Here is a 27405-nt window from a genome sequence, read left to right on the forward strand (position 1 = left end):
GTCTCTGTTTCTTTTTTTTTTTTTTTTTTTACAGGCAGAGTGGATAGTGGGAGAAAGAGAGACAGAGAGAAAGGTCTTCCTTTTTGCCGTTGGTTCACCCTCCAATGGCCGCCGCAGCCAGGGCATCTCACTGATCCGAAGCCAGGAGCCAGGTGCTTCTCCTGGTCTCCCATGCGGGTGCAGGGCCCAAGGACCTGGGCCATCCTCCACTGCCTTCCCGGGCCACAGCAGAGAGCTGGCCTGGAAGAGGGGCAACCAGGACAGAATCCGGCGCCCCAACCGGGACTAGAACCCGGTGTGCCGGCACTGCAAGGCGGAGGATTAGCCTCTTAAGCCACGGCGCCAGCCCCCTGTCTCTGTTTCTGCCTCTCAGTGAGAACATTTTTTAAACAGAGAAGTTGGAGAGGGGCTGTCCTGATTGGCTCCCAGCCCCTGGTGTCACCACCTACCATGGCCCCACCCCCTTAGTCCTGGCCCCATCCACCCAGTCCCCTTTGTGCCTCCATGCCCCCACCTGCCCTCCAGGCTTCCCCTCTGAACCCCCTCTTGAATTCCTCACCTGCCACTCATGACTCACACCCCTCCCATGCCCCCCCAGGCCTTTCCCACAGACCCCTCCCCCACACCCTGTGCCCTTGGCCTCCCCAATCTCCCCTCCCCCGCCTGCCCCACAGCAGGTGCTGGTGCTGAAGGGGCCTTTGCTGGCCTCATGGCAGCCCTCCTCCCTGCAGCCCCCCTTCCTTCTCTGAGCACTTCCATCTTGACTTCTCCCGAGTTCCCAGCTGCACCCCTGCTACCTCCTGGTGGGGGTGGGGGATGGGAAAGCAGACTCTGCCCCAGATCCTCTGGCGGACCAGGGTCGGCAGCACTTGGGGTTCACCTGCTGCACACAGATGCTGAGCTGGGGGGGGGTCCCCTCGTGCCTCTGACCTGGCCTGGGCTCCCATCCCTTCAGACCCATCATTTGCACCTGTGCTGAGCCACGTCTTCCCCCCCCCCCCCCCAGTGCCACCAGTGGCCTGGCCATGGCGCAGGGAGCTCCTGCCAGGGCCTGCATCCCCTGATTTCCTGTTATAAAACATGGGAACCTAAACTGTGTCCACACGTGCCAGCTTCTGTCCCCCGGCTCAGTGTTGCACCCCGAAACAAAGCCAGTGGAGAGACGGGGGCCTGCATTAGCAGGGGACAGAACCACACAGATGGGGTCAGCCTGCCCTGTGGCTGTGCCTGGGCGACAGGTGTGTGTGGGGGGAGGAGGGAGGATGGATCCTGGGCTCCCCAGGGTCTCGCTCTGCTGCTGAGACAAGCTCTTCACCCCCTACACACACACACCCCAGCCGCTGACCCCTGCTGTGTCCGTCCCCTCCTCCTAGGGTGTGGTGAGGGTCCACCAGGAGGGACAGGGAGGCCCAGGAGCAGGGGGCGCTAACGGCCAGTGGTTTTCGTTTTCTGTTTCCCCTCTCGTGTCCGCCCTCGCAGGCTTCAAAAGCTTCTCTCTGACGTCCGTGGAGCTGCAGATGCTCACCAACTCCTGCGTCAAGCTGCAGACTGTCCACAACATTCCACTGACCATCAACAAAGAAGGTGGGACGCGGGGGCTGGGCAGCCGGCCAGCGAGGGCCCCCTCCTAACCCCCACCGATCCTGCTGTCCCCAGCCAACGCCCCTCCGAAAGAAACAGGGTCCTCCATCCACTCCCAGGAGCTGTTTCTCCTCCCCTGGCGACTGCGGCCGGGACGTTGAGGAAGCAGATGGCTTCCGACCCTGGTCACAGGGCCTGGGATGCAGGCTTGCCTCCCAGACCCTCTGTGCTGTGGATCTGGCCCCTGCTCGGCCGTCCCCTCCACCCACCCCCACCGCCCGCCTCAACCCTGGACACTTGCCGGCCACACTGCTGGGTCGTATGGAGCTTTGCGTTCACTGTTGCATGTGTGCTCACACAGGCATGCACGCGTGTGCACACACGTGGGCACATACATGTACAGAAAACACATACCCCACACCACCCCCGTGGTCCTTGGAGCCTCCATGCCTTCCGTCTCAGTCCCTGGTTTGCCCGTGCTGGACCATGAGACACTGCCTTGCCAGGTTCTGAAGCAGAGCCAGGCTGTCAGCCGCCTCCCTCCCATCGGCCAGCAGCTCACCTCTGACCTCTTATGCAGATGATGAGTCTCCGGGCCTGTACGGCTTCCTGAATGTCATCGTCCACTCAGCCACTGGATTCAAACAGAGTTCCAGTAAGTGAGTGGTCTGGGGGAGGAAGGCCAGGAGGCCGAGCCAGGGTCTTCCCCAGAGGAAGGGTTGATGGGCAGGGCATGGGGGAACCAGGGACAGCGTTCTCATGACCCGCAGGTGGCTTGACCCACCCTGACCTACTGCTCTGAGGGGCTGCTGCCGGGTGGTGGTGGTGGTGGTGTGTATCCTTGGCTTCTCTCCACCCCTCCGGGAGTCAGCTCTGCCCTTCTGTCTCGGATCCTGCCAGCTGCCCCCTGCAGGTGGTTCTTGTAATTGCAGGGATTGAGAGCAGCCTGGCCAGTAGAGCAGGCGGCTGGCTGCTCTGTGGAGTGGCACTGATGCTACACCTGTCCTGCTCCCACCCACCCACCCCTGCAAGGGAGGGTTCTCCCAGCTGCTAACGCCGTCTGCACAGCCGAGGCTACTTGTGTTTGGTCTGCTGACCTCTCTCAACGTACGCCTGGCTCCTGGGGCCTGTAGTCGGACAGCATGGGGCAGGCACAGCTCTGAGTCTCAGAGTGACAGAGAGAAAGGACGAGACAGAGATCTGCCATCCACCCATTCACTCACACCGGTGCCCATAGGGGATGCCGGCATTGCAGGTGGTGGCTTTACCTGCTATGCCACAGCACCAGCCCTTCTATGAGCCTTTTCTTTCCACAGTTGCTGCAAACCAAAACAAGAAACCTCCACTAAGCCACAGAATGGGAGAATAGTATTTGCAATATGTGAGATAACTCTGTGTCCAGATTAGGATTTGTGTACAGAACCTGTAAACAACTCTGACAACCCAATACTGAGGCACAGCCCAGGTTTTAAAATGAGCACAAGACTTGGATAGATTTCACCAAAGAAAGGTGTGTAATGAAAAAGCACACACTGTGGCCAGGGCTGTAGCATAGTGGGCCTAGCCTCTGCCTGCAGTGTTGGCATCCCCTGTGGGCACCAGTTCATGTCCCAGTTTCTTCTCTTCTGATCCAGCTCTCTGCTTATGGCCTGGGAAAACAGCGAGAGATGGCCCAAGTCCTTGGGCCCCTGCACCCACATGGGAGACCTGGAAGAAGTTCCTGGCTCCTGGCTTTAGCCTAGCCCAGCCCCAGCAGTTGCAGCCTCTGGGGAGCTCTGGCCGCTGCAGGCATTTGGGGAGCGAACCAGTGGATAGAAGACCTCTCTAGTGCTCCCTCCCTCCCTGTCTCTCTCTCTCTCTCTCTCTCTCTCTCTCTCTCTCTCTCTCTCTCTCTGCAACTCTTTCAAGTAAATAAGTAAATCTTAAAAAAGAAGAAGAAAAGGCTCCTAGAACTGTGCCTGCCCCGTACTGGCCATTGCAGCCACCTGGGAAGAGAACTATGGATGAAAGATCTTCCTCTGCCTCTATCTCTCCCTCTCTGTAACTGACTTTCAAGTAAATAAAATAAATCTTTAAAAGAAAAAAAAAAATAACGGAAGGAAATTAAGCCCCTCATCGCTTAACCCAGTAATTCCTGCTCTATGAATTCACTTTAGGGGCAGGTGTTGTGGTACAGTGGGTTAAGCAGCCTTCTGCAGTGCCAGCATCCCATATGGGCACCGGATTGAGTCACAGCTGCTCCACTTCCATTCCAGCTCCCTGCTATGGCCTGGGAAAGCAGTGGAAGGTGGCCCAAGTCCCTGGGCCTCTGCACCTACATGGGAGACCCAGAAGAAGCTCCTGGCTTCCACCTGGCCTAGCTCTGGTTGTTGTGGCCATTAAGGGAATGAACCAGCAGATGGAAGATCTCTCTTTCTCTGTAACTCTATCTTTTAAATAAATAAACAAGTCCTTTTAAAAACACTTACTTTATAGAAGTGAAATCGAACGCCTTGAGCAGGTGCAGCGTGGCCTGTCGGTGCTGTGGCTCAGTGGCCACAACGAAAAGAGAGGAACTCGTGGAGTCAGCTGCATGAACATGAAAAAGCACTGAGCTAAACAAGGGGAGCTCGGGGCAGGAGACAGCACGCTGGGCTGTCCCGTGGCTGGATCTCCCATGTGACTGGAAGATTCCCAGGGTGCCTACCAGCAGGAAGCCAGAACCGGGAACAGAACCAGAACCCACTCCCAGGCACCCTGGTACTGGCTGGCATATCAACCACTAAATCAAATACCTGCCCCTGTACTAGTGAGGTGTAGGCACTTACAGAGAGGGAGAGACAGAGAGATGTTCCACCCGCTGGTTCACTCCCCCAGATGACCACAGAGGTTGGGCCTGAGCCAGTCTGAAAGCCAGAGCCAGGAGCTTAGGGCTTCGTCCGAGTCTCCGGTGTGAGTGGCAGGAGCTCAAGCACTGGAGCCATCTTCCACCACCTTCCCAGGTGCGTTAAGTTACCAGGGCTCGGAAGTGGAGCAGCTGGGACTCAAACCGATGCTCACATGGGATCGGAGCTTAACCCACTGCCCCAAAAGACCATTGCTTTCTGATTTTGAAAACCATTCAAGCTGTCATACGGGGTAAAAAAGCACAGTGCCCCCTCTCCCCGTCACCTTCCCACAGATCTCTACTGCACCTTGGAGGTGGATTCCTTTGGGTATTTTGTGAATAAAGCAAAGACGCGCGTCTACAGGGACACCACGGAGCCCAACTGGAACGAGGTGAGGAGCCAGGTTTGTTTGCACAGAATGTAAACATCCACACCCAGGGGTTCCTGAGGGCTTCCCCAGGCAACGCCGTGGCATTCCGGGATTGTCCTGGGACGTGCAGATGTTTTTATCTCCTGTGTTCCTAAGAATCTGACTCTCACTGCCCCTTCAGCAAAGAAACGGTTTATTTTTTTTGATGGAGAAGTCTTTGGAAAGAGAACTTAAAAGGCCTGCTCATCCTGCCTTTGTTAAGGCTCAGTGTTTACTTGTTGGTTGCCATAGCAGTTTTTCCTCTGAAGTTGGCAGGAACCTCTGGGTTTAGGGCTGGGGGGTGGAGCCTGGACTTTGTCCATGTGGAGGGGGAGCGGGGCTGGGTTGGGGACCAGGGATCCTGTTCCTGCCTCTCAGGGTTCTGGGTTTGTGGAGCTGCAGTTTGTTTCTCTGCTTTCCTCCATCCTGGATTGTTGCTTAGGTGTTTGGCCTTGAGCCTTGAGGAAGGGAGGGGTGATTGCCCCGGAGGCCAGGATGGACCCAGTGCCAGATGCTGAGAGGTGTAGATGTCCCTCCTGTGCTTGATTGTGTTCGTGGAGGCCGCCAGGCCACAGAGAGCTGCCTCCCCATAGAGGAGGACACCCAAAGCCAGGATGGGGGTGGGGGGTGCTGCTCCATCCTGCACCCGGAGCCAGGGTGGGAGTGGGGGGTGCTGCGTCATCCCGCACCCAGAGCCAGGGTGGGGGTGGGGGGTGCTGCTCCATCCTGCACCCAAAGCCAGGATGGAGGTGGGGGGTGCTGCGTCATCCCGCACCCAGAGCCAGGGTGGGGGTGAGGGGTGCTGCGCCATCCCGCACCCGGAACCAGGGTGGGGGTGGGGGGTGCTGCGCCATCCCGCACCAGGCTGTGTGATAAAGTGGAAGGAACATTGCAGCCGGAAACCAGAAATCCTCACTCAACATCCACTTTAAAAAAAAATTAAAAATTTATTTATTTATTTGAAAAGCAGAGTTACAGAGAGAGAGAGAGAGAGAGAGAGTCTTCCATCTGCTGGTTCACTCCCCCAGATGGCTGCAATGGCCAGAGCTGGGCTGATCTGAAGCCAGGAGCAAGGAGCTTCTTCAGGGTCTCCCACGCGGGTGCAGGGGCCCAAGGACTTGGACCATCTTCTACTGCTTTCCCAGGCCACAGCAGAGAACTGGATTGGAAGTGGAGCAGCTGGGACTCAAACGGGCACCTATATGGGATGCCAGCATTGCAGGCAGCGGCTTTACCTGCTACGCCACAATGCCAAACCCCCAAACAAAAACTTTTTTTTAATTTATTTATTTGAGAAAGAATTCCCCAAATGCCTACAATGACCAGGACTGGGCCGGACTGAAGCCAGGAGCCCAGAACTCCATCTGGGGTCTCCCATGTGGGTGGCAGCAAACCAGCCACATGAGCCATCACCTGCTGCCTCCCAGGTTGCTCGGGGCAGGAAGCTGACAGCGACAGCAGAGCTGGGACACAAACCCAGGCATTTGGGTATGGGATGCGGTGTCCCCGCTGGCATCCTCGCCACTGTCTGACAGTCATTACACTTGGCTGAACAAGACGCGGCCACAAGGGGCCTAATTAAATGGCCTACTCAGCATGACTCTACACACACCTATGACAGGGAGAGGGTATCAGAGCCATGTGGGACCCATCAGGGAAGGCTGTGCAGGGAGTGGGAGGCCATGACCCGGTGGAAGCAACCGGTGAGGGTTCTAGGCGATGTGCAGAAGGGTCAGGCGCCGGTCAGCCATGTAGGCTTGAGAAGGGAGGTACAGAGGCAAAGGCACCGAGATCTCCGTGGTATCAGACCAGCAGGAGCTGCCCATGCCTGGTCATCAGAGGGGGCTTGCTTGTTCCTGGCATGCACGCTCATCCTCTCAGGCCCAGAGATAGCTGGGTTTTTATGCCCCCTACCCACCTCCATTTTCCCACCTAGAGCACCTGCGTGCCCAGGCATGGGTGTGCAATGCAGCGCTCCCTCCCCAGCAGGCCTCTTGCAAGACTGGGGGATACCTTACCTCTCGCTTCTGTCACCTCCCAGGGGTCACTTTGTCTTCCCTTATCTTAAGCAGAACTTTTTTAAAGACTTATTTATTTTATTTATCTGAGAGGCAGAGTTACGGACGGGGTGGGGGAGCTCTTCCATCCACTGGTTCACTGCCCAAATGGCCACAAGGGCCAGAACTGGGCCAGGCCAAAGCCTGGAGCTTCTTCCAGGTCTCCCACATGGCTGCAGGGGCCCAAGCACTTGGGCCATCTTCCACTGCTTCCCCAGGCCATAGCAGAGAGCTGGATTGGAAGTATAGCAGCCAGGTCTCAAACTAGCATCCATATGGGGTGCCGGCACCTCAGGCTTAACCTACTGTGCCACAGTGCTAGCCCTCCTTTTTTTTTTTTTTTTTTTTTTTTTTTGACAGGCAGAGTTAGGAGAAAGGTCTTCCTTTTCCTTTTCCATTGGTTCACCCTCCAATGGCCGCTGCAGCCAGCGCATCGTGCTGATCCGAAGCCAGGAGCCAGGCACCTCTCCCGGTCTCCCAAGCAGGTGCAGGGCCCAAGGACCTGGGCCATCCTCCACTGCCCTCCCGGGCCACAGCAGAGAGCTGGACTGGAAGAGGGGCAACCGGGACAGAATCCGGCGCCCCAACCGGGACTAGAACCCCGGGTGCCAGCGCCACAGGCAGAGGATTAGCCAAGTGAGCCATGGCACTGGCTCCCAATTTTTTTTTTAATAGATGATCCACATTTTTGTTTTGTTTTCTTTTTAAAAGATTTATTTATTTGAAATAAAAGGAGACAGAAAGAGAGATCGTCCATCTGGGTCACTCCCCAGTGCCGGCAACAGCCAGAGCCAGGCTATGCCAAAGCCAGCAGCTGGAAACTCCATTCTGGCCTCCTGGGCTGGTGGCAGGGATCCAAAATACTTAGCCCATCACCCTGCTGCCTTCGCAGGTGCATTAGCAGGAAGATGGATTGGAAGCAGAGCAGCAGGGACTCAAACAGGCATTCTGATAAGGGATGCAGGCTTCCAGAGCAATGGTGGGCTTAACCCACTGCTCTATGATGCTGGCGCCGAGAATGTGTTTCCTAGGGCAGTTTTCGCTTCATAGCACTGCTGGACAGCCCCAGAGTGGGATGTTTGTTAGACTCAATGAGCCCGTCCTGACACATCCTCATCACCCAGCGTCCACAAAGGGTCCCAGAACTAAGTGGGCGGGGTGGGGGTGGGGTCTCAAGGCAGGAGTCCGGCGGGACAGCCAGGCGCTGTTTGTGGGGAGGAGCTGTGGCTGGGCCTGCAGCACCGACCTCTGTACACGCACACCTGTTGGCTCACTGCACACCTGTTCTCTCTCGGGGCCCCGCAGGAGTTTGAGATAGAGCTGGAAGGCTCCCAGACCCTGAGGATACTCTGCTACGAGAAGTGCTACAACAAAACCAAGATGGCCAAGGAGGACGGCGAGACCACCGACCGGCTCATGGGGAAAGGCCAGGTGCAGGTGAGGCTGCCCGTCTCTCCCTGAGTTCCAGAAGGTTCCCCACCTGGGGACACTGAGATGGCTCCCGGGGCAGTGGGTGTCTGCGGCTCTGAAATAACCCGGCCGGGCAGACAGGCTGCCGATCTGCCATCTGCTGGGCCGCTCCGCTCTCAGTGGATGCCAGGGTGGTTTCCCGATTGCACTGTGCTCTGAGCACTGTGGTGCGGGGCTCCTTCGAGGACAAAAGTGTCTCAGCGCCTACTGCGTGGCAGTTGTTGGTCTGGGTGACCCATGGCTTTGGATTTATTTGAAAGGCAGAGTGACAGAGCAGGAGAGACAAAGAAAGAGATTTTTTTTTTTTTTTTTTTTTGACAGGCAGAGTGGATAGTGAGAGAGAGACAGAGAGAAAGGTCTTCCTTTTGCCGTTGGTTCACCCTCCAATGGCCGCCGCGGTAGGCGCGCTGCGGCCGGCGCACCGCACTGTTCGGATGGCAGGAGCCAGGTGCTTATCCTGGTCTCCCATGGGGTGCAGGGCCTAAGGACTTGGGCCATCCTCCACTGCACTCCCTGGCCACAGCAGAGAGCTGGCCTGGAAGAGGGGCAACCGGGACAGGATCGGTGCCCCGACCGGGACTAGAACCTGGTGTGCCGGCGCCGCAAGGCGGAGGATTAGCCTAGTGAGCCGCGGCGCCGGCCAAAGAAAGAGATCTTGCATCTGCTGGCTTACTCCCCGAATGGCTACAACAGCCAGGACTGGGCCAGGCTGGAGCCAGGAAGTGCCGCTCTCCCCTTGTCCCATCAGGCTCACCTTGACACTGCTTGCCGCAGTGCCCTGGATTTTGACAGACTTACTTCTTTATGCACACAGCCTGTGTTTTGGGGGTGGGCGTTTGTTACGATGCCACTTGGAACACTCGCATCCTGGGTTCATGTCCCAGCTCTGCTGTTCGATCCAAACTTGCTGCCAATGCCCGCCCCCCTGGGAGACCTGGGTTGAGTTCCTGGCTCCTGGTTTCAACTTCCAGCTCCAGCTTTTGCAGGCATTGTAGGGGAGCAAACCAGCAGGTGGGAGGTCTGTCTCTGTCTCTGTATCTTCCTCTCTTGCAAATAACTTAAACTGGTAACAGCCTGTGCTTTCCTCTTGGGCACCCCAGGGAGCACCAGCTGAAACCCCAGCCCCTTCTCCAACAAGAGGAGCTAAGTGGCTGAGGGAAGTTAGAGCTGGGTGGTAGTCAGAGCAGCAGACCCAGGCCTTCCTCGGGGGCTGCTGCAGGGGGGAGTTGAGCCTCAGGACAGCACTGGACACAGCATGCACCAGCGGGGTTGTGTTGCTTGGAAACAGCCTGGGGGTCCCTAGATGGAAAGTTAGGAATTTCAAGGGCCAGGGGCATCCTGGCTAAAGCCACCTGATGGGATTCTGACAGGTGGTGACAGGTGGTGACGGATGAGGAATTTGGTCAGATGCTGAGATTGAACCTATGTCAGATAGCGAGGGCGGGGGGGGGGGGGGGTTGTTTGCTCGGCCAACTTATGAGCAGGGCACTTGGCTGAGCCAGGATTTTTGTTTTTCCAAGGCAGCAAATACATGGACCTGCGAGAGGTTGTGCAGCCTGGATCCGGCTTGGCTGAGCAAAGACTTTGTCATAAGATTTGGGAGGGGGGAGAGCCTCAGATGGCATGACTTCTCACTGCTGCTCCCAGGGCCAGCCCAGCAGGAACTCCCACCTGACACCCATTCTCTCCTGTAGGCACCTGTCAGCTCCCAGGACCCAGATGTGAAGCTGGGAGCAGGAGGGGTACAGGGAGGGCAGCATGGGCTCTGTTTAAAAAAAAATCACTCAAGGTGATGCAGCTAAAGCCCAGTAAGAAAGACTTTATTCAGGCTCAGGACCCCCGCAGCAGGTGCAGTGACCATGGCACGGGGTTCTGAAGTCGGGGAGGAGGGGTTTGGGCTTCTCTCCAAGTACAGCCAGGAAGAGTGGGAATTTCCACTGCAGTGGGGGTGGGGGGGTGGGGGTTACCAGGTGGAAAATTACTGAGAAGAACCATCGGGGCAGGGAGATTCTGGCTACACTGACCCAGCAGGATTCGTCTGAATCAGGCCCTGGGCGACCTGAAGTCCTGGCCAGTGGCGGAGGATGCTGAATTGGGTCGCTATCAGGGGCTACGCTGATTTAGCAGGGTTCTTGGCTAAACCTGAGACATGTGCAAGACCGGGGGTCACCTGGTTTGAAATAAATTGAGCTCAAGAGGAGAGAGCCTCAGTCAGCTCCGGGGCCCCCCCACACTACGCCAGGCCTGTGCATCGTGGTGCTGTGCGGCCCTGGGAACGTGAGGGGCCTGACCCGCCGCTCTCAAGGCCTGGGGTGCGTTTGCTGCTGCTGTTTTTTTGGTTTGTTTCCTTGTTTGACATCCATGGAGAAGGGTGGGTCTGGCTCTGGTCCTCTGGTCACTCCCTGCCTGGCGTGGAGGGGAAGGTGACTGGGAAACGTGGCCCCCTCTGCCCGCCCTCCGCCTCCTTAAATGGAAAGGATCCAAGTGCCGTGAAGGGCGTTTGTGACTCACACACAGAGGTGGCGTCTGGCCTGGCCCCTGGAAACGCGGGTGTTGGCTACCAGGGTTTGTTTGTGGGATCCCAAGAGGAAGGAAGCAGAGGAGGGGTGGTGATGCCGGCTGCCAGCGCCCTGAGGCTCCAGCCTGGCCTCGTCCCCTGCTCCTGCTCCCCCCTGCTTTCAGAGTCGGGCTACGTGGGAGAGGATGTCCACGTCCTGAGGAGCCCAGCCTTTTCCCGGGAACCACAGGTGCACACCTCAGTCTGGGTGTACAGGAGGATGCAGGCTTGGGGGAGCGTGTGGCTGGCTCCACATGTGGGGAGTCTGTGGGGGTGCCGTGGCCGGCGGCCCCCTGATCCCCACGTGCACCTTGACTCAGAAGTGGGGTGAGAAGACCCCTCCGTGAGCTCAGGCAGCCACTGGTCCAGGAGGGGCAGGCACAGCGCCCTGTGTGGCCGAGCAAGGACAGGAAGAAATCCAGACGCTGCAGGGAGGAGCCGGGGTGGGAGGCGGAGCCTCTGGGCCTGGACCGGACGCCATCTGTGTTCTGTTGCCCTGAGTGGCACTGACAAACTCCGGGTTGCGGCACCGCGGGCTCTGCCTGCCAGTGAGCATCCTGGGAGGGTGGTCAGGTCCCTGCTTCCCTTTTTATTTATTTTGTTTTGTTTGAAAGGCAGACAGAGAACTTCTCATCTACTGGTTCACTCGCCAAATGCCTGCAACAGCCAGGGCAGGGCCAGGCCAAAGACAGGGAGCCAGGAAGTCAGTCTGGTTCCTTCCATGTGGGTGACAGGAACCCAACCTTTTGAGCCATCACCTGCTGCCTCCCAGGGGACACCGCCATGCCCGGGCCAGCCACCCAGGGAGGAGCTGTGCTGGTGGCACAAACTCCTGCCCTATGTGAGCAGGTGCAGAGGGCCCAGGTGAAGGGCCTTTCTAAGCCAGCCAGTGAGTGAGGCCTCTGAGCAAGCAGGATTGTCCAGTCCACCCTCAGATACTATCTATGTGCTGCCTTCCTGCTCCTGGGGTCCCTGAGAATAGGAAGGCGTCTGTCCCCAGGCTCTGTCTGCAGAGCAGAGAGGCTGGAAAGGCTTGGATGGGGACAGACATTTAGCTTAGCAGTTAAGACACCTGTTAAGATGATGCTAATGTCAGCCGGTGTTATGTTGCAGTGGGTTAAGCCACTGCCTGTGACACTGGCATCCCATATAGTCCCAGCTGCTACACTTCCGATCCAGCTCCCTGGTAGTATGCCTGGGAAGGCAGTGGAAGATGGCCCTCGTGACTGGCATAGTGGGTTAAGCTACTGCCTGCAATGCTAGCATCCTATATGGGCACTGGTTCAAGTCCAGGCTGCTCCACTTCTGGTCCAGCTCCCTGCTAATGTACCTGGGAAAGCAGCAGAAGATGGCCCGAGTGCTTGGGCCCCTGCACCCATGTGGGAGACCTGGAAGAAGCTCCTGGCTGCTGACTTCAGCCTAACCTAGCCCCAGCCGTTGCAGCCATTTGGGTTGTGTACAAATGGATGAAATTCTCTCTCTCTCTCTCTCTCTCTCCCTCTCTCTCTCTCTCTCTCTCTCTCATTGCCTTTCAAATAAGTAAGTCAGATGAGTCAAGATGCCTGTGTGCTATGTGGGAGTATCTGATTGAAGTCCTGACTCTAGCTCCTGACTCCAGCTTCCTACTAATGCAGACCCTGGGAGGCAGCAGTGACGGCTCAAGTCATTGAGTCCCTGCCGCCCCCGTGGGAGACCTGGATGGAGTTCCCAGTCCTTGCCACTGCAGGCATTTAGGGTGTGAAGCCACACATGGGAGCTCACTAGCTCTATGTCTGTCTCTGTCTGTGTCTCTCAAATCAGTCAATAAAAATAAAAGGTTTGGATGGCATTTGCAGGGTGAGGTCAGGGCACAGAGAAGCCTTCACAGAGGAGGGGCGCTGAGTCCAGGGCATTTTCTAAGGTGAGGCATCAACCTAAGTTCGAAACCACCCTGAGCATGGGATCCATGGAAACGCATGAGACGCAGCAGAGCAGGAGGGCTTGTGGGAGGAGTCTGGTCAGGTGCAGCAGGGGCAGGGATGGGGCCAAAGGCACTGTCCAGGTGCCCAGCACATGCTGGACTGGGCCCACAGTGCAAGCAGACCCTGCAGAGACTGCCATGCCCAGGGCAGCTGGAGCCACGCAGCCCCTGGGAATTCCTGCAGTCTTTTTCCTTCTCTCTTCTCCCTTTGCAGATAGTCCCCCAGGTGTGCGGTTTCTCCTGCTCTTTTGAGCTTCTCGTGCCTCGTTTACCACTAGGGGGCGCAAGGGTTGATTTTTGTCATCATAACGTTTTGTGTAAGATCCGGCGGCTGCACAGGTGGTCTGGGGTCTCTGGTTTGAGCTCAGCTTGACATGAAGCTGGTACTGGTAGCTGACCATGTGTGGTCTCCCACACTTTCCTGCTGGCCCAGGTTGTGTGGAAACCTGACCAGGTGCAGGGCGGCAGATCCGGCTGTCCCCCTCCTGGACACCTCCCCATTCAAGTGACCACCCATTCTTTTTTTTTTTTTTTAAGATTTATCTATTTATTTGAAAGGCAGAGTTGAGAGAGAGAGGTCTTCCATCCACTGATTCACTCCCCAGATGGCTGCAACAGATTGAGCTGTGCTGATCAGAAGCCAGGAGCCAGGAGCTTCTTCCGGGTCTCCCATGTGGGTGCAGGGGCCAAGGACCTGGGCCATCTTCCACTGCTTTTCCAGGCCATAGCAGAGAGCTGGATCGGAAGTGGAGCATCTGGGTCTTGAACCGGTGCCCATATAGGGTGCTGGCACTACAAGCGGTGGCTTTACCTGCTACGCCACAGTGCCGGCCCCGACCACCAATTCTGTGGCAGCTGTCCCCCCAAGAGTCCACTGACCTGGGCAGTAGCTGTGTGAATGGGGCAATGACCTCCAGACTGGGCCAGTCACACACAGCAGCATTGACTGTCACAGCCCCGAAGTGGAAGAACCCAAGTGTCCAGCGACAGATGGATGGGTAGGCAAAATGTGTTTCATCCATCCTGCGGAGGACCGTCCAGCCTGCGGAGGACCGTCCAGCCTGCGGAGGACCGTCCAGCCTTAAAAAGGAAGGAGGTTTGGACACATGCTGGGACGTGCATGAACCATGAGGACATTTCTGCTCTGTGAAATAAGCCAGTCGTGAAGAGGCCAACGTTGGCTATTCCCACTTAGACGAGGTATCTGAGGTTGGCGAATTCTAGGGCTGGCATTCGGCACCGCAGTTGGGGTCCCACGAGGGCCATTCACATCCCGTTTTGGAGTCCCTGGGTTGGAGTCCCAGCTCTACCTCCAGTTCCAGCTCCCTGCTCATTCCCCCAACTGGTTGGGTGGGAGTCAGGGAGGGGATGACGTCTCAAGTGCCTGAGCCCCTGCCGCACACGTGGGAGACCTGGATTGAGTTCTGAGCTTGGACCTGGCCTGGACCTGGCTGTTGTGAGCATTTGGGGAGTGAAGCAGCAGATGGGAGAATCTGATGTCTGGGTCCTGGAGAGACCATACTCCCCACCCCACCCCCCAGTATTAAAGAGCATGCTGTCATGGCCACGTGTGTCCCATACACACAGCCACTCGGCTGTGCAAGGGCCTCCCACACAAGTGCAGGAGCCTAAGCAATTGAGCCATCTTCCAGTGCTTTCCCAGGCCATAGCAGAGAGCTGGATTGGAAGTGGAGCAGCCGGGACATGAGAGAGAGATCTGCTATCCACCGGATCACTCCCTAAATGGTTGCAGTAGCCAGGGCTGGGCCAGACTGAAGCCAGGAGCCAGGAACTTCTTCCAGGGCTCCCACATGGGTGCAGGGGCCCAAGCACTTGCCCACCTTCTGCTGCTCCACCAGGTGCATTAGCAGGGAGCTGGATTGGAAGTGGAGCAGCCAGGACTCGAACTGGAGCCCATATGGGATGCTGGCATCGCAGGCAGCAGCTTAACCCTCCACACTGCAGCGCTGGCCCTATCCCTTAACTTAAGCCATGCTGGAGACTGGTTGGGATCAGCAGAGCAGTGGAGAGAGAGAAAGCCACACCAGGGCTCAAGAGAGCAGATTTCGTCATGGCAGTAAATCAGGAGGTCACAATGGGAAGCTGGATTTTTCCTGCAGCGAGCAGAGGTTCCCTGGGAAGACCTGCCCCCCCCCCCCCAAGTGTGGGTTGCAGAGCCCGTGTGCAGAGCTCGGACAGCAGCACATGGGCCATCGGGGAGTGGCGGAAGCCGCTGTCCAAGAGGCGGCTAGTCGCTGGGGGAAGGACACTTGTCAATCCACTCCCACCCCCCCCAGGCTGGGGCTGCAGAGCAAGCAGAACACAGCTGGGTCCTCAGCAAAGCCCCCATGCAAGGGGGGAGTCAGGGGACACCCCCCCCACCGCCATCACCCCCACCCCTCCCCTGGGATGGATGAGCCAGGAAGGTTTCCAGGCAACTGTCCGCCCGCCCCCGCCCGGAGAAATGAGCAGCAGCGTAGACTTCCTGAGGCCACGGGGTGTGTGAGCTGTCGGTCGCATTCCTCACCAAGACCTCACAACCCAGAGGGGACCCTCTTCGGCGTAGGTCCCGAGGACTTCAATTGTCCCGTAACCGTTTCCTGTCCCTGGCCCGCTCAGTCATTTGTTTTTCCAAACCCCCGTCTCTTGCTTGTTTTTCCTCTCGGTGTTTTAAATAGCCACACGAGAGGGAGCCAGCGCTGAGGGGGGTGGGGGAGCTCTTCACACCGCCGCTGCCCCGCTCGGCTCACTGTTTCTTGGCCATGTGTCCACCCTAGGTAGGAAGACCTTGACCCACTGGAGCCACCCTGTCAAGACCACTAAGGTCCAGGTGCCCAGGGGCCGCCACACAGAGCTTCAGACAGGGACCCCGTGGAGAACCGACCTGGCCACCTGAGAGCCACAGGCAGTGGGCGCCAGGGCTGTGGGTCACCCCGATGGTTTGCTGATGAGCGGGGACCACACTCGGTGTCTTCTCTTCCCTAGCTCCGTGAGGGGCTGTGCACGTGGTTACTAGGGACACCACCTGGGGGTGGTCCAGGCATGGGGCAGACCTGCCAGTCCCACGCGTGTTACTCAGTGTCTCCAAGCCGGGACTGCAGGAAACCAGCCCTTTGAAGAAGGAAGCTCAGCTTCAGAGGAGACAGCGACAGGCAGGATTCCCGTAACCACCGGGGGGAGGGCGGTTTCCCATACACCTCCCCGGGGCTGATGGGAAGCCCCTGACCTTGGCCAGCCAAACTGCGGGGCGGGGCTTCCCTCGGAACCTGGTCAAAAGGCAGCAGGCGGCCAGGAGCCCAGCACTGTGCTGCTAGCCGTCCAGCCGTGCTGGCCCCTGGCATGCGCGAGTCTCCGTCGGCACGCACTGCCATGCAGGGCCTCCTCCGGTGCTTCCACCCCAAGCGGCAGGGACGCAGCCTGGTGGCCGCCGCAGAAAAGCACCTGTGTGCTCGAGGCACCGCCTTGTGGAGCCACATCCGAGACCTGGTGTGCAGGGGCCAGGTGGGCCATCGCGTGGACCGCGGTTGCTGGGTGGGCTGGGAGGGAGGGGGTCTCTGTCACCTGGGTGTCCACCCGGCCCTCCACTCACCCACTCAGAGCTGGCTATCAGCTGCTCCAGCCAATGGCTGGGCTTTCCTGGGAGACTGGCCCGGATTCCTTGGTGGGAGCTGCACCTGCTCTGGGCTTTGTTAAAGCTCATGAGGCCAGCCGGTCAGCTGCTTGGAAGGAAGGGGAAGGGCATTGCGCCCCCTTCTTCAGGCAACCAGGACCCGGGAGTTGGGGGTGACGGCCAGCAAGTGCCTGTCGCCTGGGCTGGCCCCAGAGCCAAGAAGGACCCTGTGTTAGCCCCCTCCTCTGCCCATGGAGGAGACTTAGGGAGTCACTCTTTTTCATTTTGTTTTCGTTTTTAAAGATTTATTGAGGGGTTGGCTGGCGCCGCAGCTCAATAGGCTAATCCTCCACCTGCAGTGCCAGCACACCAGTTCTAGTCCCGGTCGGGGCGCCAGATTCTGTCCCGGTTGCCCCTCTTCCAGGCCAGCTCTCTGCTGTGCCCCAGGAGTGCAGTGGAGGATGGCCCAAGTGCTTGGACCCTGTACCCCATGGGAGACCAGGAGAAGCACCTGGCTCCTGGCTTCAGATCAGCGCGGTGTGCCGGCCGCAGCGCACCAGCCGCGGCACCCATTGGACCTTTCTCTGTCTCTCTCACTGTCCACTCTGCCTGTCAAAAAAAAAAAAAAAAGATTTATTGAGGGGCCAGCACTGTGGCGTAATGAGTAAAGCTGCCACCGATTTAAGTCCTGGCTGCTCCACTTCCAATCCAGCTCTCTGCTATGCCCTGGGAAAGCAGTGGAAGATGGCCCAAATCCTTGGGCCCTGCACCCACGTGGGAGACCTGGAAGAAGCTCCTGGCTCCTGGCTTCGGATCGGCAGAGCTCCAGCCATTGCAGCCAATTAGAGAGTGAACCAATGGATGGAAGATCTATCGATCTCTCTCTCTCTCTCTTTCTCTGGCTCTGCCAGATTTATTGATTTATTTGAAAGTCCGAGTTACACAGAGGGAGAGACAGAGAAAGAGATCTTCCATCCATTGGTTCACTCCCCAGATAGCCACAAAGGCTGGGGCTGGGGCTGGGCCAGGGAAAAGCCAGGAGCTTCTTTTGGGTCTCCCATGTAGGTGGCAGGGACCCAAACCCTTGGGCCACCCTCTGCTGCTTTTCCCAGGCACATTAACAGGGAGCTGGGTCGGAAGTAGAGCAGCCAGGGCTCAAACTGGTATCACAGGTGGCAGCTTAACCCCTTACACCATAGCACCAGCCCCAGGGGTCACTCTTTGGAAGAGGCCCCATTTGGCAGATTTCTTCTTGAGTGGCTTGTATATGACAGGTGCCAGATCCTGTCTCACAGGGTAAGGAGTGGGGTCCCTGTGGCCCCTATAACATGCACACCTGACCCACCTGGCCCCTGGAGGCAGGTGTGCTGTCACCCTTTGGTCACCTGTCATCCTGACTGCATGTGTCTGGCCCTGGGGAAATGTTGACCAACAGGACCCCAGGGAGGGGCAGGTGAGGAGGGCTCACCCCCACCCCCACCAAGCCCAGGTGCCCACACCTGTGAGGTAGAGGCTGCTCCTCCTCGTTTCTCAGCTGTGGCAGCTGCGGAAGGCCCAGGGGGCTGTGGCCTCTGGCATAACTGTCGCACCGTCGTGTGTGTGTCGCACACAGCGGTCATGACGGGCGGTCACTGCTCAGACGCAGCTTGCCTGGCTGCCCGTGCCAGTGGCGCTCTGACCAGCTGGCTTCATGCCAGAGTACCGCCCTGGGGGTCATGCCAGCCCCCTGCCCCCATCCAGAACTCAGGGTGCCATCTCTTCCCCCCAGCTCGCCAGAGCGCTGCAGGAACAGCTAATTCAGAGCCTGCGTCCACCAGAAAGGGGGAGACAAGGCCCCTGCCTGGGGTGGGGAGGCACATGGGCTGTGGGGTTTGACAGCAGCTCTGGCTGTTTATTTAGGGCACACTAAGTGCCAAGTTTGTGCAAAGCAGCTGCTCGGGGAGCAGGTTGGAGTTAGAGGGGTTCCCTCCTGGCTCCCCTCACCAGCTGCGTGCTTTGCGGCTGCTCTGGATCCTTCTCGGCCCGACTCTAATCCATGGGCTGGGGCTGGCGTCTCTTCCTGCCACGGGACAGCCCACGGCACAGGGAGAGCCCGGTGTCTGATTCCCCAGATGGCAGCTCTGGGATGCCAGCCTCACTCCACCCCCGGAAGCTGCTGCTGCGATTAAACTTCCAAAGGTCCTTTAAGCCAACCATGACCCCTCAGGGAGCATCTTACAGCACCCGTGCTGGGGCAGGGGAGCCAGGTGGAGAGAGGCTACCAGCCTGGCCCTCAGCTTCCAGCTGGAAGCAGTGGAGGGAGGAGCAGGTGCAGGGCCCGGAGCTGTCACTGACGCACAACCAACCTGGGTGAGCTCAGGCCCCAGACAGCAAAGGCCTGGAAGCAGCAGGGCCCTGAGCTCCCAGGGCTGCCCGGCGTCTGGTCCTCTGGCTCTCTGGAAAGAGCCGGGGCCGTATTCATTGGCGGGCTGGGCCTCTGTTCACCAAGCCTCTTCGCTTCCAGCTGGACCCCCAGGCCATGCAGGACAGAGACTGGCAACGGACCGTCATCGCCATGAACGGGGTGAGTCCCCGGGGGTGCCCGGTTCTCTCCACGGAGTGCAGAGAGGAGGCTGAGCCCGAGCTGGCATTTGGGAGGTGGCAGGAGCAGGAGGAAGAAGGGAGGCCCCCGCAGGCCCACTCTCCATGCACAGGAAGGGGCTGTGGAATGCAGGCTGCAGCCAGGCCCTGGGCTTCTCTCTTTGCAAACAGAGATCTCTAGGGCAACCAGAACAGTCAGGACCTGCACCTGGGGTCCTGGGGTGTCCCCTGGCTTAGATCATAAAAACACCCCAAAGCCTAGGCACAAATGAGGAGATATTATCATCTGATCATCCTTGGCTTTTTGTTTTGTTACTCTTTGCATTTTATTATTATTATTTTTTTAAAAGATCGATTTATTTACTTGAGAGGTACAGTTACAGACAAAGGGAGAGGCACAGAGAAAGGTCTTCCTTCCACTGGCGCACTTCCCAAACGCCTACAATAGCTAGAGTTGGGCTGATCCGAAGCTGGGAGCCAGGAGCTTCTTCCAGGTTTTCCACATGGGTGCAGGGGCCCAAGGACTTGGGCCATCTTCTGCTGCTTTCCCAGGCCATAGCTGGATCAGAAGTAGAGCAGCCAGGACTCAAACCAGCGCCCATATGGCGCAGGCAGAGGCTTAGCCTACCATGCCACAGCACTGACCCCTGCATGTTATTATAAAGGAAGAAAGAGGGCCGGCGCCGTGGCTCATTTGGTTAATCCTCTTCATGCGGCACCACCATCCTATATGGGCCCCAGGTTCTAGTCCTGGTTGCTCCTCTTCCAGTCCAGCTCTCTGCTGTGGCCCAGGAAAGCAGGGGAGGATGGCCCAAGTGCTTGGGCCCTGCACCCACATGGGAGACCAGGAGGAAGCACTTGGCTTCTGGCTTCGGATTGGCGCAGCACCAGCCGTAGCGGCCATTTGGGGGGTGAACCAACGGAAAGAAGACCTTTTCTCTCTTTCTCTCTGTCTCTCTCACTGTCTATAACTCTACCTGTCAAATAAAAAAAAAAAAAGAGAGAGAGAGAGAGAGAGATAACGGGGCTTGTGGGTGGGGGTCCCAGAGTAAGCATGTCCTAGAACCGTCCTGAGGATTCCTACTTTGGACCGGCCTCCCACTGGGACCTCAGCCTGCCTGCTCCAGGGGTGCAGATTGGCCAAGGCCTCCAGGAGGCCCCTGGGACCTTCAGGCCATGAGGACCAGAGGGCGAGTGGGCCATGCCGCCTCTTCCCCCGCCTCCCGCTGCAGATTGAAGTGAAACTGTCGGTCAAGTTCACCAGCAGGGAGTTCAGCTTGAAGAGGATGCCTTCCCGGAAACAGACGGGGGTCTTCGGGGTCAAGATAGCCGTGGTCACCAAGTAAGTGGCAAAGGCACTGGGCCGTGTGCACCAAGAGCAAGGTGTCTCTGCAGAGAGGGGCGAGGGCGGCACTCCCTGCCGCCGGGTGTGGCCCCTAGGGGATGCCTTGTGTGTGTAGCTGTCCCCCGTGTTGACTGCACAGACCCGCTTAGAGACGTCCTCCCCTGGCTTGGAAGCTGTCCTGGTCCCTGGTTGGTGCCCCTTGGTCACGAATCAGCCACCCCGAGTAGACACCTGTTTGTCGGTTCGAGGGCACCAGGCCACTTTCCTCCCGGAATTCATTCCCTTCCCCGGGACAAGGTCTGGCCCGGCCCCTGACCTCACTGATCCTCTGGGTCAGGGCGGGCCTGTGGCAGCCGTTTCCTGAACACCTACTTGCAGCGCCAAACACCGTCCCCGCCCCACCCCTGCGAGGGCACCCCAGCCAAGCCATCCCCTGCACTGGAGGCAGAGAGACTGCGTGGGCAGCAGCGGCCCCCGTGGTCCAGGAAGCAGCTGGGATGTGCTCCTGACCCCAGTTGCAAAATACAACTGAAAGGAAGGCCTGCGGGCAGCACTGACTCCTGTCCCCTGAGCTCTGCCGGCTTCCTCCAGGCCCCTGGAGGTACTCCAGTCGCCCACGGCTCCAGCCCAGAGCAGACAAGCGTTTAGCATCACAGGATTCTGAGCGCCGACTGCTTAGGCAGCCCAGTGCCGCCCCGCACCTCCACACCGCGCAGATGCGTGCTGCGGGTCTGACATGTGCACTCGGGGAGGCCCAGGGGCTCAGGGGCTCCATGCCGCTCGCACAGCAAGTGAGCGGCAGGACCAAGGCAGGGGCGTAATCTTCCCACCTGGAGATCAGCTCGCTGCTTTCCAGGGAGGGGCACTGTTGACTCGAGGCCTGGGATCTTCTCTGCGCTCCCTGCGGCCAGCCGACTGCCTGACCGTTGCCCCCTACCCCGAGCCCCTGCCCTGGCTGCTTCAGCTGCCTAGAAAGCCGCCCCCACCCCCACCCTGGGAGATACATGCAGCGGTCACCGTGAGCACGCAGCATGGAGGCAACGTGTGCACCAGGCTGTGTGTCATTTGTCTCCCTGGGGAACTGAGGATGTCTCTCCGCCCCCGCCCCAACCCCAACCTGCAGGAGGGAGAGGTCCAAGGTGCCCTACATCGTGCGCCAGTGCGTGGAGGAGATCGAACGGCGGGGCATGGAGGAGGTGGGCATCTACCGCGTGTCCGGAGTGGCCACGGACATCCAGGCGCTGAAGGCGGCCTTCGACGTCAGTGAGTGTCCACACAGCAGCCCCCAGAATGCCCCGCTGGACCCAGCGCCTGGGGTGTCCTTTCTCCAGACCCTCTCCTGTGCCTGCTCTTTGGTTGTTAGAGAAATGAAAGACAGGACCAGCGTAGACCTGGCACTTTTTTTTCTTGAAGACTTATTTATTTGAAAAGTCAGAGTTACACAGAGAGAGGAGAGGCGGAGAGAGGTATTCCATCCCCTGGTTCACTCCCCAATTGGTCGCAATGGCCGGGGAGCTGCACTGATCCAAAGCCAAGAGCCAGGAGCTTCTTCCGGGTCTCCCACGTGGGTGCAGGGGCCCAAGCACTTGGGCCATCTTCTACTGCTTTCCCAGGCCACAGCAGAGAGCTGGATCGGAAGTGGGACAGCCGGGACTTCAACTGACACCTGTATGGGATGCCAGCACTGCAGGCAGCAGCTTTACCCACTATCCCACAGTGCTGGCCCCAAGGGGCTGGCAGTTTCGATGCCAGTTAAGACACGGGGGTCCCATGGCCGACTGCATTTGAGTCCCAGCCCCTACTTTTCACCCCAGCTTCCTGTTAGTGCAGACCCTTGGGGAGGGGGCAGTGATGGCGAAAGTGACTGGGCCCCAGCCACGCACATGGGAGACCCCTATGTGTTCCTGGCTCCCATGCTGCCCGGCACAGACCACTGAGGGTATTTGGGAAGTGAACCCCACTTATCTGTGTCAATGTCTCTCTAACTCTTCGTGTTTTTAAAATATTTATTTGAGAGGCAGACAGAGGGAGAAACAGAGAAAAAGGTCTTCCATCTGCTGGTTCACTCCCCAAGTGGCTGCAACGCCCAGGGCTGGGCCCATCCAAAGCCAGGAACCAGGGGCTTCTTCCAGGTCTCCCACGTGGGTGCAGGGGCCCAAACACTTGGGCCATCTTCTACTGCTTTTGCAGGCCATAGCAGAGAGCTGGATTGGAAGAGGAGCAGCCAGGGTCTGAACTGGCACCTATATAGGATGCTGGTGCAGCAGGTTGAGGCCTAACCTACTACGCCACAGCACCGGCCCCTGTTATTATCTTTTTTTTTTTTTTTTAAAGATTTATTTATTTGAGAGGCAGAGTAACCGAGAGAGGAAAAGACAGAGAAAGACATCTTTGATCTTCAGGCTCACTCCACAAATGCTAATAGTGGCCAGGGCTGGGCCAGGATAATGCCAGGATCCTGGAACTCCTTCCGGGTCTCCCACGTGGACAGCAAGGGGCCCAGGTGCTTGGGCCATCTTCCACTGCCCTCCTAGGTGCATTAGCAGGGAGCTGGATTAGAAGCCAAGCAGCTGGGACTCGAACCGATTGTCCAAACCCACTGTACCACAACACCAGCCCCATAAATTAATTTAAAAAAAAGAAGTTATGAGAGGGGTCTCTGCAGAAGCTGACCCTGCATCCATCCACGCAATGCTTACCACTTGTCAGGTGGGGCCAGGGCCTTCCATGAGGCCATGGCCAAGGTGACCACTGCCCCATTTGAGGGTGTGGTGAGGCAAAGGCGCCGACGTGACCCAGCTCCTGCTGGTGCTGCCACATCCCCACTTCTGTCTCTCTCAATTCACCTGCTGGGCCAAGGGCCAGGGGCCAGGCAAGGACACGGAGACCCCAGAGGGGCTTTGCCCAGTGTCCTCAGAGTGGAAGGTGCTGAACCCGTACTCACCAGCGCTGCACGCAGCCCGCACCCTGACCTGGAGCCCAGCTGAAGGCTCAGCACCCCTGGGTGGGCCCTGCTCTCGCGTCAACTCCCCCCAACTCCTTCCCTGGACCTCACAGCCTCCTCCTGGCCAGGGATGTCCTGGCTGTGCCACCGGCTGCTCCTCGCCAAGCAGGCGGGGGAGATGGGGGGATGCACCTGCCTCCCCCACAGACTTGGAATCAGGAGGCTGCTTGGGGAGGGGGAGGGGGATGCGCTGCCCAGAGGGGCAGGACCCACGAGGCGGTCAGCAGGGCCAGGAGGGCTCAGACTCCGTCTCCGTGCCGTCGGCAGATAACAAGGACGTGTCGGTGATGATGAGCCAGATGGACGTGAACGCCATCGCTGGCACGCTGAAGCTCTACTTCCGGGAGCTGCCCGAGCCCCTCTTCACTGACGAGTTCTACCCCAACTTCGCCGAGGGCATTGGTGAGCACCCGGGGCTTCCGTCCTTGGAAGGGGGGCACCCGTGTTAGGCCTGCTCTCCTCCACCCTCCGCTTTGGCACGGGCTGCGTTTGGGCCTGACCTCAGAGGCTGGCTGTGCTGGGCCGGGGGAACCAAGCCTGTCTGTGAAGGGTGTTGCCTGTGCTCAGACAGCACGAGATCCCCGCCCGTCCAGTAAGCCCCCGGCAAGCAGCTGCTGCTGCCGTGGAGTCAAGTCTGCGGACCAGGAGGTGGACGCCCTGGCCCCTCCCTCTCTCTAACCTGGCAAGAAATCCCGGCTCACCACGCAGGGCACTGCAGCCTCCCCGTCCCCGCCTAGGACCAGCCCACCTCTCAGATCCCAGCCCAGTTCAGGCCCCCGGGATGCCTGGATGGTGCGGGGCTCAAGAGTGAGGCCTGAAAAGCCTCCTTGTCCTCACACTGCCAGCTTCCTTCACGCCTGGCTGCTCAGAGGAGGAGGAGCCAGGAGCGTGTGACAGACAGCTGTGTCCATCAGCAGCCGCTGTCACAGCCCTGGGTGCCCAGGGCCCCTTTGAGCGACAGGAAAGATAATGAGGGCGGGTCACACTCCACACAGGTTCCTCCTGGGGGCCGGTGCTGTCCAAGCGAGGACGGTGCTGGTGCGGGGACCCTCGGGAGAGGCCTCTGGGCCCCACTGCTCTGAGCCTCCCCACCAAAGTCATCCCCACCCCCACTTCCTGCAGCTCTTTCAGACCCCGTCGCAAAGGAAAGTTGCATGCTGAACCTGCTGCTGTCCCTCCCAGAGGCCAACCTGCTCACCTTCCTCTTCCTCCTGGACCACCTGAAAAGGTAGCCCCGGGTAGCTGGCCAGCAGCTCCGAGCCCGTTTCTCTCTGCGGGCTCCCCAGGGCCACCCCTGCCCCTCTCCCTCCTTCTCAGAGCCGTCTCTCACCCCCTCTGGGCACTGGAGCTTCGCTCGGCCCCAAGCAAAGGACAAAGATGCTTTGACCTTGGCCATCGGTGTCCCCTGCCCACCCCCACTCCCTCCCGCCAGAGCACGGCCGGAGCTGGCCTGCAGAGGCCTCTATCCTGGGCACCCCTGAGACCCCGAACAACCCCCGGGGGGAGTCAGCCTTCAGCCCAGCCAGGGTGGAGTTTGTTCCGCCTGAGTGGCTGGGCCACCAGAGCCAACGCAGGGCAGCCAGGGGCGGTGTGTCACGACAGCACCTTCCATGCTGACCCTCTGCAGGGTGGCAGAAAAGGAGACGGTGAACAAGATGTCCCTGCACAACCTCGCCACTGTCTTCGGCCCCACGCTGCTGCGGCCCTCAGAGAAGGAGAGCAAGCTCCCCGCCAACCCCGGGCAGCCCGTGACCATGACCGACAGCTGGTCCCTGGAGGTCATGTCCCAGGTATGGAGGATGTCAACGCAGACTCTCCCGCCTGTGCTGTGCCACACGGTGGGACAGGGCAGCCCCCTGGGCCACCGGCATGGTCCAGGGGCGGTGGCCAAGGTTAGAGAGAGGGACCTGCCCGGGCCCCCACGGCTCTCGGCTCCCTGACCCCTGTCTGAGCCTCTTCCTTCTGCACCCCGGGCAGGTCCAGGTGCTGCTGTACTTCCTGCAGCTCGAGGCCATCCCTGCCCCAGACAGCAAGAGACAGAGTATCCTGTTCTCCACCGAAGTCTAAAGACCCAGCCATCGTCTCCAGCAGGCCAGCAGGACGGCCTGGACACCCGTGGCGGAATAGGCCACCCGCGGAGCAGGAACTGTAATTGGGCCACCTACCAAGAGACAACAAGCACCCAAAGCAGAGGGCCAGATGGCCTAGGCGGACCCCCCCCCAGGGAGCACCTGGTGGGCCTGCAAGCCTTGGGCTGGCCTCAGACTGTGCTTTTCCCAAGCTGCCACTAGAGGGCGCTCCAAGCCCGCACTGCTCCACTGGGAGCGAAGGGAGTGGTTTTTATCAATTTAACTTATCAGATTCCCTACTGGATCACCTGTCAAGATGCACCCTGTCCGGGGAGAAGCTTCCCTCCCTGTTGTGTCTTGAATAAACGCTGCTGATGCTGCACCCCTGGGGGCCGCGGCCCTCTCCCTGTGGCGGGGGAGAGGGAGGGGGCGGGTCAGGTGCCCTGACCCAGGACACACACCCCCCACCCCATCCCCACCCGCCACCTGTAACAGGTCCATACTGTGCAGCGCTCCAACTCCACACTCACCGCCTGCTTCTCTCTTTTCTTTCTAGAAGGATCTCTGCAGAAACTGGTCCACTTCCTGCTGTTTCACATTGCTTTGTTTTTTGCTGGCTTTTTGCCCCGGGATGGATCCAGATGCTGCCGGTGGGGGACCAGACCTCCCCTCCCCGGGGAGGGAGTGTCACTTGGGGACAGTCGGTGTGTCCACCAGCCCTGTCTTCCCGCCTAGCGCTCACTCTCTTCCTTTTTGGCTTTAAAAAAAAAAACACTTCAGCTTCTCCAGCTCTGCTGTGCCCAAGGCCCCAGCCCCTCCTCCCCCTGCACACCTGCCTTCTCTCCTGGCCTTCAGCGGAGCACAGTTAACTCTTGTACAGGGCTGGTTTTAAAACTTTGATCCGAAATAGCCTTTTGATACTTGAATATTTTTAAGTTTTATACATAGTTTCTAAGGTTTTTTTTTTTTCTCCTAACAAGATTCAGATACCTTAATAAGATATTAGAATGTACGCCGCGTGGACTGTCCCGTGTCCTAGCAGTGTTCCGTCTTCCTCGGAGCGCCCAGAGCGTGGGACACGGGGAGGGGTTGGGGACAGGCCTGGCCAGGGGCTCCCAGTCCATGCCCCAGCTCACCCCCTGAACCTGGGCAGGAGCCAGGGCCGGCCGCCGAGTGTTGTGAAGAGACAGCCCCTTGAGCAGTCACGGGTTTGTTCCGGGCAGGAGAGTACAGACAGCGGGGGGGGGGGGGCGGGGGGGGGGGGAGCGAGAGGCGAGGTTTCCCAGCCGGTCTTGGCGGGAGTGGGGGTGGGGGTTGCAGGAGGCAGAGGAGCAGTAGGCGAGACTCTGGACCGCGAGCATGAGAGGTCACGGGAGGACACTGCGGGGCGCTGTCCCATCACCCAGGCGTCCACAGGCAGCCCACAGCTGGGAGCCCCTACAGCAGGGGAGTGCTGCGCCCCCCTCCTGGCTGCTGGGGGCCTTGCCCAGGGAGGCAGAAGGCAGGAAGGCAAAGACATGAAGGTTCCGCTGCTGTGCGTGGCATCCATGTAGCCCTGCTTTCGGCTCGCAGCGCCTTGCAGGCAGGGAGTGGGAGCTTGTGCCCTCAGCACCCAGCTGGGACCCTTGGGCCCCTCTCTGGCCCGGCTGCCCAGCCCCACGAGGGCCAGCTTTTATTTCTGTACCCCCCTATACCCCTCCAGTATGTCTCACGGTCTGCATCTGTTGCCTAGAAACTGGAAAGCAATATGCCCCAACCCAATGTGTGTGCCAATGCGGGCCACCTCCTCCTACTCCTACCCCCATCCCTGATGCCTCTGGCCCCTGTGAACCCCCTCCCCTGCTGCCTCCTCGCCCTGGACTTCTTATTTATATAGGACTCGTGCTATTGGACCTC

The 27405-nt window shown here is 58.9% G+C and overlaps 1 protein-coding gene across 1 annotated transcript in view; it reads left to right on the forward strand.

Moving 5' to 3' along the window:
- BCR (BCR activator of RhoGEF and GTPase) overlaps positions 1 to 26757 on the forward strand; it is a 129716-nt gene extending 102959 nt beyond the window's left edge. Inside the window, exons 13-23 of the mRNA XM_062182099.1 lie at positions 1480 to 1584; positions 2162 to 2236; positions 4742 to 4839; positions 8220 to 8351; positions 19015 to 19074; positions 20324 to 20433; positions 21560 to 21699; positions 23708 to 23842; positions 24563 to 24668; positions 25068 to 25230; positions 25418 to 26757. Coding sequence (XP_062038083.1) covers positions 1480 to 1584; positions 2162 to 2236; positions 4742 to 4839; positions 8220 to 8351; positions 19015 to 19074; positions 20324 to 20433; positions 21560 to 21699; positions 23708 to 23842; positions 24563 to 24668; positions 25068 to 25230; positions 25418 to 25507 — 1214 coding nt within the window. The 3' untranslated portion in view covers positions 25508 to 26757. The remainder of the gene's footprint in view (positions 1 to 1479; positions 1585 to 2161; positions 2237 to 4741; positions 4840 to 8219; positions 8352 to 19014; positions 19075 to 20323; positions 20434 to 21559; positions 21700 to 23707; positions 23843 to 24562; positions 24669 to 25067; positions 25231 to 25417) is intronic.
- Positions 26758 to 27405: the final 648 nt, after the last annotated feature.

The sequence above is a fragment of the Lepus europaeus genome, chromosome 23 (assembly GCF_033115175.1).
Source record: "Lepus europaeus isolate LE1 chromosome 23, mLepTim1.pri, whole genome shotgun sequence".
Taxonomy (NCBI): domain Eukaryota; kingdom Metazoa; phylum Chordata; class Mammalia; order Lagomorpha; family Leporidae; genus Lepus; species Lepus europaeus.